This window comes from Camelus dromedarius, chromosome 12 (genome assembly GCF_036321535.1).
Source record: "Camelus dromedarius isolate mCamDro1 chromosome 12, mCamDro1.pat, whole genome shotgun sequence".
NCBI lineage: Eukaryota > Metazoa > Chordata > Mammalia > Artiodactyla > Camelidae > Camelus > Camelus dromedarius.
In genome coordinates this window covers 44,612,761-44,623,914 of record NC_087447.1, presented here as the reverse complement: position 1 = coordinate 44,623,914, position 11,154 = coordinate 44,612,761, and the positions used below count along the sequence as shown (strand labels likewise).

The window sequence follows — 11,154 nt, the reverse complement described above, 5'->3', positions numbered from 1 at the left end:
CGTCGCAAATGATAAGGGCGGAAGTGACGTCGGCAGCAGGGGGCAGGACGATCCTTGAGCCAACCCCGCTGTCTCTGGGGAGCCACAAGAGGTCATTTCCGGGGCGTTACCTAGAAGTTGTAACGGAAGTGACGTAGGGCACGCGCCCTTGGCGCGATGGAGCAGCAGCAGCAGCAGCAACAGCAATTGAGAAACGTGAGTGGGAGCAGAGTCGCTATAGGGCCATACGTTTACCTAGCATCCTTGTCAGCGTGGCGGGAACCCCAAAGAGCCAGGCATCCGAGGGCTGAGAACGTCGGGCCTTGGTGCGCGGTGCTGGGAACCTCGGGCGGTGCGGCCTTGAGTTGAGATACGGTCCTCTTCTTCGCTGAATTCCTTGTCCCCTTCCCTCCCAGCTGCGGGACTTCCTGTTGGTCTACAATCGGATGACGGAACTCTGCTTCCAGCGCTGCGTGCCCAGCCTGCACCACCGAGCTCTGGATGCTGAGGAGGTTAGGTGGGGAACTGAGTAGGGAGCTTACCCCCGATCCTCAAGAGTTAACCATAGGCTACTTGCCTCTCCCCCGCGCTTCCCCTACCTCTAGCCCTGGCCTAGGCGAGGGATGGGAAAGAAGGAGATGGACCTGACAGAACACCTTTGGTCTTCCTTCCAGGAGGCCTGTCTGCACAGCTGTGCTGGGAAACTGATCGATTCCAACCACCGCCTCATGGCCGCTTACGTGCAGCTCATGCCCGCCCTGGTACAGCGCCGCATCGCCGACTACGAGGCTGCCTCAGCTGTGCCAGGTGCTGCTGCTGAACAGCCCGAAACCTCGCCATCAGGCAGCTAGCCATGCCCAACCCCAGGAAGGGAGGCACTGGATGGACCCTCAGATTGAAGGAACCAGTGGACCTTGGGCTAGATGCAGCCTGGGTATAGAAAGTGAGGGGTTGCCTGAGAGCTGGGTACTGGTGCTCCTTTTCCTGGAGCTAATAAACCCGCTTTTACTCTTTTTGGTTTATATAATGGGCAGGGAAGCTTTGCCCACTTTATTGGCACCATTCTTCTTATTCTGTCAGTGCTTCAGCCCTGGCAGCAGAGAAATTGCCTTCTATGTGTAGAAAGTAAACCTCAACATTCCCAAACACCTGCTTAAAGTAAGGTCCTGTGGCAGTAGCAACAGGAAGTTGGTTCCTGCCCAGATGACAGAGAAAATGGGAGCTCTGCCCATCTAGCTGACCTTAACTTAAATCTATCTGACTTAAATGGCTCACTTAAGAGATATCTAGGAACAACAAATTAGGAAACTACAGGCCTTTTAGGCACTACCTCCTGGGAAGTCAGTAGCCTCAGACAGAGCTAAAACCTGTAAGAATTCTGGAGTGTTCTGGAACTTCAACTATTTCCCTGAGTTGTTACTTTCTTACTCTTTTCTGTCTTCCAGGATAAGCAGTAAAACCTATTATCAAAGAAGGTATGTGTGCTTGTTTTCAGGAGCAGTCAGAAAGGGGAAAACTTGGGGAACTGTATTCTGCAACACAGACTTGAGGGAGAGAAACCCAAGGGAGAAGTAGATGGTGGTGGTTATGGGGAGAAAAGGAGGAAAGCAAAATCTTAAAGACTTCTTGACTGTTACCTTAATGTCTCGCTACTTGTCTATAATCTAATTCTAGCTCTTCCTCCCCCTGCTCCCTGTTGTTCCCACTGTGCCTGTTCTGTGATTTCTCATTCCACCCTCTCTGTTCTTTCCTCATAATCGCCCTTCCCGTTGTTGAATTTACTTCTGTATTCAGCAGTCTGAATGGCCTATCACACCATCACCGAATTTTCTTTCCACTCTTGCATCCTTTTTGTATCATCCCAGCTGTTTTAACTTTGCTGCTCTTCCATTCACACTGCTAGAGAAAAACAGCTGTATATTGAATGCCACTAAATATATTGAATGCCACTAAGATCTCTAGCTGCAACCAAGCCCTTACTACCATCAAGCAACCCTTTGGGGGTTCCTGGTCTGTTTGCTCTCTTAGTCACCACAGCAGTTATTTTATACCTTCACTGCTTCTCTCCCTAATCCCCCACCTCACCCTCAGCTCTTCCCCATCAGATGACCATGTTTCATTTTTTAAATGGAAATGGAAGCTCTTAGACATTGGCTCCCACAATAGTAACTAAAAAACAAAAACAGAAACTTAAGAACTACCCAGAGAGCAGATGTTTTTCTCCCCTGGGCAGATCAGGAAGTTGAAATTCTCTAGTAGCAGACCCTGTCTGAAAATGCAGATCTGACTTTAAAATCCATGTTTCCTTTACTACACCAGGTTTGCCTTTCAAAATATCTATTGAGCACCCACTTTGTATGGGTTCTGCTGCTGGTATTACCCAATTTAACAGATGAGGAAACAAGAATTCAATTGTACCAGGAGAGCCCACCTTATATACAGATACCTATTGAGGGAGGTGGAATAAAGTCCTCTCCTTGGAAGGTACAAATGCAGGTAAAAGAGCTGGTGAACTGAATTCTCAGTGACAGGATGGGGACCTGGCATATTGCGCTGCTGGTGGGAGGATTCTTCCACATTAACATTTGTGTTTATATCCTTGCAATAAACTTCCATTGTGAATTATCTGTGTTTCCATGTCACATAATTAGTAATTGCTGGAGAGGGGCTAGGAACATAGATCTGAGTCTAAAGCTTATGTTCTTCGAACTTCCAGAGCTCATTTGTGCTTGCTCATCTGCACCCAGCCTGTTGCTGGGCATGGGAAAACAAGTGTCCCTTAGTCTAGTCCACCAGTTAGTCCCTCAACTCTAACATCTCTTCTCTCCTCTCTGTCTATAAATGTGTTCAGTACTTAGGAGAAAAACCTTATTCGTTCTGTCTTCCATAGTCACTGAAGGCTCCCTCAGGACTTACTATGGAAGTGTTAGCCATTGGCATAATGAGAGCAATGTGATGTTCCAAGCACAACACAAGGATAAACACTGACAAAGCTTTATCCCTTTATCACAAACACATATTGGAGACAGGGTTGTTCCAGACCTTGTGGCTTCACAACTTGAACTAAACAACTTTAGTGGACCTTGTGGCCCACTTCTTTGCAAAGTGATTCCTTTGAGCCTATTCAGCTATATCACCCTGTCTCATTACTTGTCCTTAGTAACTGCCACTCTCTTACTTCCCCCTAAATAGCTAGTCTTTGGTCTTCCCATCCACCTCTTGGTAATTTAATGTTACAATGACAGTCTTTCCAATGTTTTGGTCTCTTAGTTCCTTGACCTAGTCTCCAAAGATTTCCACCCTGTCTTAGCCACTCATTCCCTTAGTCATATCCTGACCATTGTCACCACCCAGACTGCTCCATCTTCAAAACACTTGCATCTTATTCACTGACTGTATTCCTTCCACTTTGTCTGTTGAGCTATTCCTCTACCACCTTTTTATTTCACGGGATCATTCAGGCCATTGCTTCTACCTTCTTTCCGTTAACACCTTATCTTTAGATTCCAATCAAGTTTAAATTCTAGTCATTCTCTTGGAATAGGCTTAATTTCCTTGTCTCACCTCTCTTTGTTGGACTTGGATAAAAGGAAACATTAGTGCCTACATTTGGACATCTAAAAGGCACCCAAGGAAAATCACTAAAGAGCAGATTTATATTACTATGAATTCATGGTTATCAACTTTAGATGGAGTCTGGGCCCCTGTAATCCCACTTAATTTTTCTAGCCGTCTTTCCTCTTCACTGCAATGACTATTTCAAACCAATATTCTTAAGCCTCGTATTACTCCTACCATTCTCACTTTCTGTAGGTCACCTTATTTTTAATTCATAGGCAAAGTAGAAGCTATCCATTGGGAACTCCTGCAACATTTTGCAACCCAAAGCTTGGTCACCCACCTACATCGTTATCATGCTCTCTTTCCCTCCTGTCTAAACAGGACAAGCATCCCTCTTAAGGTCAGTGCTCATTCCTGTGCTCTGAATCCTAGTCCTTCCTTATTCTCTGGCTTTTTGCCACTTTACTAAATTCTTCTCATCAGTGTTTAACGTGCTAAAGTCTCATTACAACAAACAAACCACTCTACCTCATTTCGCCTCCAGTTACCATCCAGTTTTTTCCCCATTTTGTAGCTAAACTTCTCAAAACCTCTAAACTTCTCCCCCCAGAGAAGTTGGATACTTTGGCCCTCTCCACTCCCATGCCTCATCCCAGTCTGTTTTGACTTCTACAAAACCTTTAGTCTATTGAAATGGTTCTTACTGAGGTCACCCTAGCTCACCAAGTGACCATCATATCTCTGAATCCAGTGGTTATTGCCCTCAGCTTATTTCCTCGGCCCACTTCACTTCTCAGTGGCATCTGGTACTACTGACTAGTTCCTCATCAACACATAGGTGTCTATGATTCCACTCTCATGGTTTTACTAGAACCTCTGGCCTCCTTTGCAGGAGTCCTTAGGCTCCTTTGCAGGCTTACTGGCCTCCAACCTTTAAATCTAAAGGTATCTCTAAGCCCCATTCTTTCTCAATCTAATTTTTCTGCGATTGTGTCATCCCCACTCTGAGCTTTAGTTGCTGATGACTTTCAGATCTCTCCTCCGGGCTGCTTGATTGACATCTCCACTTTGGTGTTTCAGAAACATCCCACCAAGCTCAGCAGGTTTCCTCATAAACTTTGCTCCTGTGCCTAGTACTCAACCAGTTGCAGAAGCTAGAAACCTCACTTACCCGTTCACTCAATTGCCAAATCCTATCCGTTTACATTTCTAAAAATCCCTAAATTCTGCTGCCTCTCTTATCTTCACGATCTCCCACCAGGATTATTCCAATTCCTGCTACTTCCCCTATCCAGTTGTGCACCCCTCCAACCTAGTCTCCATCCATTGGCCAGAAGACACAAACTGATGCTTAAAACCTTGCAATAGCTTCCAATTCTTCTTAGGATTAAAAACTGACATTCTACGCATGACTTACAAGATCTTGTGTGATCTAGCCACTGCCTACCTCAGTCCTACCTTGATCTTATCAATGATTGTCAACACTGGACAGTTAATACTGTTTGTTGAATTGAACTAAATTGAATTGAACCACACCTCACTCTCCCTCTCTCTGCTCTGACCACACTGGCCTTTCAGTTCCTCTAACCTGTCATACACTAGTCCATCTCAGGGCCTTTGTACTTGCTGTTTCCTGGCCTGTAATGCTTTCCCCCTTACATGATCTACTGAGCTTCTACTCATTCTGGAGTACTTAGTTGAAATACTATTTCCTCAAATAACTTCCCAGACCCCAGCTCCCATAATTCCTCATGTTTTTGGCATGTAGCACTTGTACAGTTGGTAATTATACACCCCGTGGGGTCAGAGTCCTTGTCTGCATTGCTCACCATTGTATCCTTATCACAGTGCCTGGCACATGAAAGTGCTTGATAAATCTTTGTTGAATGCACATCGTTCAGTCTTCTATCAGCTATTTGCATAATCAGAGAAAGGCTTTTTATCTGAAGAGACCAAAAATGAATCTGCATTTAACCTTTGGCCTTTTGCCAGTGATTTAGAAGTATAGAGGTGTTTTTAATTCAAAATCTCACTTTTTGGTATCTTCTGCTCTAAACATCCACAGATTACTCAACACCTAAAACACCTCCACCTGCAGCAGATCATTCATATCTTGCTGCAAGGCAGGCTGGGGAACATCATCTTTATTCTTACCAGTCACTTACTCAATTAAAAATTGGGTTCAAGGAAGAAAAGGAGAAGGGCTTTTGGGAGACACCTACCAATCCATTTTCCATACTAACCAAGAGTGATTCTTGTAAAATATGCATTTAACCATGGTACTCATCTACGTAAGGTCTTCCATGACTCCAGACTCCTTAGCCTCACAAGTGGGGCTTCTCTGATCAGGTTCCAGATAACTTCTCTGGCCTCCTCTTCAGCCAGTTTTTTTTATTCTTTGATGCTTGGTTATAAAAGAATCAGTTTATTTGTGGTGTTCATCATGCTAATAATTCCAGACTCTGTTTTGCCTTTTCTTGGTATGTCCCACATTCATCCATGTATTTACATATTTCATAAATATTTGAATGACTTCTTTTACCAACGTTAAGTCCTGCAGATATAGAGGTGAATGAGAAAGATGCTATCCTAGTTTTCTTGGAATTTAACTTCGATATGGTGATGGTCAATATAGAACAAGTAATCCCAACTGTGATGAACGTCGCAAAGAAGAAATGTGCATTGTAATGGGGATATACAGTAGTGCCAACTTACCTGCATGTGGGATGAAGGAGAGCTTCCCTGAGGAAGTGATTTTGAAGCTGAGATTTCAAAGGTGAATTAGAATTAATCAGGCAAAGACAGGGGGAAGAGCTGCCCTCCTTTCCTTCATGTCTTTGCTTAGATGCCACCTTTTATTAAGACTTACTCTGATTATCCTACTTAAAATTGCAACCTGTCCTCCCTTAAAACATTCCTGATCCCCTTTTTTTCCATAGCACTGCCACTTCTTATGTACTATACAGTTTATTCATTTTATTACTTGTTATTTGTGTCCCCCACTGGAGTGTCAGCTCCATAAATCAGGAATTTTTGTCAGTGTTACTGTTTTGTACACTGATGTAACCAGACACCCAAATTAATGCCCAACACAGATGATGCTCAACAAATACTAATAAATGAAGGTAAGAGAGTATTTCCAGAGCAAAGTTCTAGAGCTTGGCTTAAGAGAGAGGAGAAACTCTTATTGGAAACAGGAAGGAGGGAGGAAGGGATGAGATCAGATCTAAGTAGTTGTGATTTGGTTTTGGGAAGTTGAGAGTTCCATTTATTTATCTGTCTTTTTTTAAATGGAGGTACTGGGGATTGAACCTGACCTTGTGCATGCTAAACATGTGCTCTACCACTGAGCTTTACCCTCCCCTGAGAATTTCTTTTAAATAATTGTGTAATGGTTAGTTTTGTGTGTCAAATTGGCTAGGTTACAGTACCCAGTTATTTCATCAAACGCTAATAATCGAGGTGTTACTGTGAAGGTATTTTATAGATGTGGTTAACATCTACAATCAGTTGACTTTAAGTAAAAGAAACTGCCCTCAGTAATGTGGGTGGACTTCATCCAATCAGCTGAAGGCCTTGAAAGCAAAAACTGAGATTTCCCAGAGAAGAAGGAATTCTCCCTCAAGACACTGCAACATTAACTCCTGCCTGAGTTTCCAGCATGCTGACCTATCTACCTTAAGGATTTTGGACTTGCCAGCCCCACAATCATGTGAGCCAATTTCTTAAAATAAACGCCTCTCTGTCTCTCTATCTCTGTCTCTTCTCTGTGTGTCTCTCTCTATATATTGGTTCTCTTTTTCTGGAGAACCCTGACTGATACAGCATCTTTTTTTTTTTTTAAGTAGGAAGTAAAGTTACCAGAGAGTAAAACAAGAAAATGGAAGATGAGAGTGCAGCAGAAGGCTTGAAATAGTCTTCGCAGAGAATGAGAGAGTGAACTGACAAAAGGAACATAATTAGGTTATTAGGTAGTGTTGAGGGCTCAGTAGAAGTTTCTGAACAGATTTCCTTTTTCACCTTGCCTGTCTGGAAAACTGTTGTTTTTGTTTTTTTTTTAATTGAAGTATAATTTTTAAAATTTTATTTATTTGGTTGGGTTTTTTTGTTTTGTTTGGTGGGAGGTACTTAGGTATATTTATTTATTTTAATGGAGGTACTGGGGATTGAACCCAGGACCTCATACATGCTAAACACACTCTGCCATTGAGCTATACCCTCTCCCCAGTTGAAGTATAATTGACATACATTGTTATATTAGTTTCAGGTGTACAACATATGATTTGACATTTATATACATTATGAGATGATCACCGTGATAAGTCCAGTTACCATCTGTCACCAATTAAAGTAATTACAGTGTTTATTGACTATATTCCCTATTCCAAATATTATGTCCCCATAACTTATTTATTTTATAACTGGAAAAAAACTGTTCTTTAAGGTCTTAAACTTTAGAGCCTACTATGATTCTATGACTCTTCCTTGCCTTTTCTAGGAAGAGTTCTTATCTGTGCCCTCATTGAACCCTTTTGTTATGTCTTGTTCACCATTTTGTCCACAGCCCTTGGTAGAGTGCCATAAACAACAGCACAGACACCTAGCTCACACAGATCCACTGTACCTAGTGCTTAGCTACCAGCCTCTATTCCAAGCATTTTACGTTAACTCATTTAATTCTCATGACAGCCCTGTAAGGTAGGTACTATTATTATCTTCATTTTATAAAAAAAAAAAAAATAAATAAAACTGCAGTAAAATATCCCACAACTAGCAAGTGCTGGGGTCAGGTGTTCAGTCCAGGCAGTCTGACTCCCAGAGGCCATCCTGGCTAACGAAGGTTGCTGTACATTTATGCATCTGTTCCACAGATACATTCTGATCACCTACTCATGGTGCCCAGCACTAAGGGCTGAGGGAAGAGCAGAGAGCAGTCAGAATCTCTGCCACCGTGGAGCTTACACTTCTAGTCAGGAGAAATGGACAATAAGCAACTAAGTAAGTATTGATATGAGGCGGTAATAAGTGCTACGGAGAAAAATAATGCGGGGTATGGAGGATCAGAAAGGTGGGGAGAGGGTTGCTATTTTATGGTAGGTAGTCAGAGAAGAACTCACTAGTAAGGTCTCTTTGAGCAGGGACTTGAAACGAGGGAATAGGCCTAGTGGATGTCTGGGAGAAGAGTATTCACTGTGGTCTAAGCCTCTGCTTGTCCCCAGGTATCCATTGTCTTCTCCCTTTACTAGTCGAACCCCTGACTTTAATCTGGGCACATGGTTACTGAAAATAAAAATCAGATGTTGCAGCTTTCCTTGCAGCTAGGTATGTGCCTGTGATTGAGTGATGTGTGCAATGCCAGTTTTTGCCTTGAAAGGTAAGACTATGTCTTCTCTGCTCTACCCCATCTCACTAGCTGGGATGAAACCCAGCACACATGATGGTGAACTCTCTTGGACTTTGAAGACAAGGACCATTTCCTTGGAGAAGGCAGCACAACTGAAAGGCAGCCATATTACCTCTGGAGTACTTATACTTGGACAGTTATGTGAGAGAGAAAATAAGCTATCATGTTAAGCTGTTGTATTTTGGGGTCTTTTTGTTATTACAGCATATGTATGGTAGACAGAATGGTAACGTGGTGCCCAGGATTTTCTGCCCCCTATGTACACACCCCATATAATCCCTTAGACTGTGAATATGATAGGTTTAACTTCTGTGATTAGGTTACATTTTATGGCATACTTGACTATAAGAAAGATTATCTGGGTGGGTCTGGCCTAACCACATGAACTTTTTTAAAGCAGGAAGTTTTCTCTGGCTAGTTGCAGAAAAGAATGTAGAAAGTTTCGAAGCATGAAAAGGGTTTGGGGTGCTGTTGCTGGTTTGAAGATGGAGGGGCCATATGGCAAGGAAGACAGGTGGCTTATAGGACCTGAGAGTGACCCCCAGCTGATGTCCAGGAGGAAACAGGAACCTCAGTCCCACAACCGCAAGATACTGAATCCTGCCAACAACAAGGATGAGCTTGGAAGAGGATTTTCCTCCAGAGCCTCCGGACAAGAATCTAGCCCAGCCAACACCTTGATTTCAGGCTTATCATACCCTGAGCAGAGAACCCAGTCAGGCCATGCTGAGCATGGATCTACAGAACTGTGAGATAGTAATCAGGTGCTTAGTTTGTAACAGTCGGTTACACAGCCACAGAAAACTGTAGGTACTATAGGTAGGCTCTGAGGTGGGAGCGGGCTCCGTGGGATGCAGGCAATAGAAGTGGTGTGAATAGGGGAGAGTAGGACAGGTTACAGAGGGAGCAGCCCGCTTGGGTCAGATGGCAGCTTGTAGGCCACACAGAACTTCGGCTTTCCTGAGAGAATGAGATAATAAGGCATTAGTGAGTTTTGAGCAGGGGAGTGATAGGATCTGCCTGTATTTGAAAAGGATCACTCCTCTGTGAAGGAGTAGATTGTAGGGGCAAGGGTGGAAGCACGGAGACCAGTAGGAAGGTTATGGGATAATCCAGGTGAAAGGTGGTTGTAGCTTAGACCAAGGTGTAGCTCTTAAGGTAGTGAGCAATAGTTGGGTTCTGGATATATTTTGAAGCTGTTGCTTAACAGGATTTGCTAAAGCTTAGATATGGAATGTGTGTGTGCAGGGTGGGGAGTCCAAATTTTGATCCAAGCAACTGGAAAAATGGACTTGCCATTTACTGAGATGGGGAAGATCGTGAAAGGAACAGGTTCCTTTCTGTTTTGGTGGGCATTTTACATTTTTAATTTTGGGATTCTTACCAGATATCCAAAGCAGAGGTGGGACTCCATCATACGCTGAATTTTTGTTTTTTTAAATCATCAGGCTCCCCTACCCTTGATTTTGAGTCCCCGGTGACCCAGGATTTTGTCTTACTTGGGTTTTGGGGAGATGAGGTGGATGTTTGAGAGTGTGTGTTGGCGGGGGAGGGGGTCCCAAAGACAGCTTGTTGGTGCCCGGCGCTCGCTTACACGCTCCGTGAATGGGTAAACGGGCACATGGATTATACCTGCCCATGACGCTCTCAGGATTGCTACTTTCCCAAGTCAACCGTGCGCCTCTTTTCCAGACGCAACCAGGCAGACCTCTATTCCCAAGGCCTGCGCGCAGCCGACAAGTTTGGCCTGGGCCCCGCCCTTCCCAGGCCCTCCCCCTTGGCCCCGCCCCTTTCTGGCTCCGCGGGTGCTCTCAGCAGAGGCTGCGGCCTCTTCTAACCGTTCTAACAGCAGAGAGGGGATGGAGCTGCCGGTGAGTCCGCTGCTGGGGATCCGCTTCCCTTCGCCCTCCTCCCCCACTCTCACCACTGCTCCCAGGAATGTCCCCTTCTCCCACACTCCCACAGATCCTCCTCCTCCTCCTCCCCACCTGGTCCTCTCTGTCCTCTCCCACGCGCCTCCATCCAACCAAGTAGTTATGTGAACCCAGTCCTCTGCTTTCTGTCTAACCACCCACCTCAGTGCATGGGCAGATGGGACTGGGGCTTTGCTGCCTCTGAGTGACTACCTGTTCTCCCCCTTCAGGCGATCGCCAGGCTCTAGTCCCAGTGACAGTTCCTTGCTGTTCTGAGGTCCTCTGAGTGAGCCCCTT

At 44.5% G+C, this 11,154-nt stretch overlaps 2 protein-coding genes across 2 annotated transcripts in view; both read left to right on the top strand.

Annotated features, from left to right (window-relative positions):
- Positions 1-104: 104 nt before the first annotated feature.
- On the top strand, positions 105-1,453 carry TIMM10B (translocase of inner mitochondrial membrane 10B). The gene is made up of 3 exons (XM_010990540.3): positions 105-195; positions 396-491; positions 654-1,453. Exons 1-3 carry the CDS (start codon positions 157-159, stop codon positions 828-830), a joined length of 312 nt encoding a protein of 103 aa, XP_010988842.3. The 5' UTR covers positions 105-156; the 3' UTR covers positions 831-1,453.
- Positions 1,454-1,603: 150 nt separating this feature from the next.
- The window catches only part of DNHD1 (dynein heavy chain domain 1), a 70,532-nt gene continuing 60,981 nt past the window's right edge, over positions 1,604-11,154 (top strand). Inside the window, 3 exon segments of the mRNA XM_064492618.1 lie at positions 1,604-7,252; positions 8,412-8,538; positions 8,954-10,815. Coding sequence (XP_064348688.1) covers positions 10,550-10,815 — 266 coding nt within the window. The 5' untranslated portion in view covers positions 1,604-7,252; positions 8,412-8,538; positions 8,954-10,549.

Coding starts and splice junctions, on each gene's coding strand:
- TIMM10B (XM_010990540.3), top strand. CDS start 157: ATGGAGCAGCAGCAGCAGCAGCAACAGCAATTGAGAAAC. Junction 196..395: donor AGCAACAGCAATTGAGAAAC/GTGAGTGGGAGC, acceptor CTTCCCTCCCAG/CTGCGGGACTTCCTGTTGGT. Junction 492..653: donor GAGCTCTGGATGCTGAGGAG/GTTAGGTGGGGA, acceptor TCTTCCTTCCAG/GAGGCCTGTCTGCACAGCTG.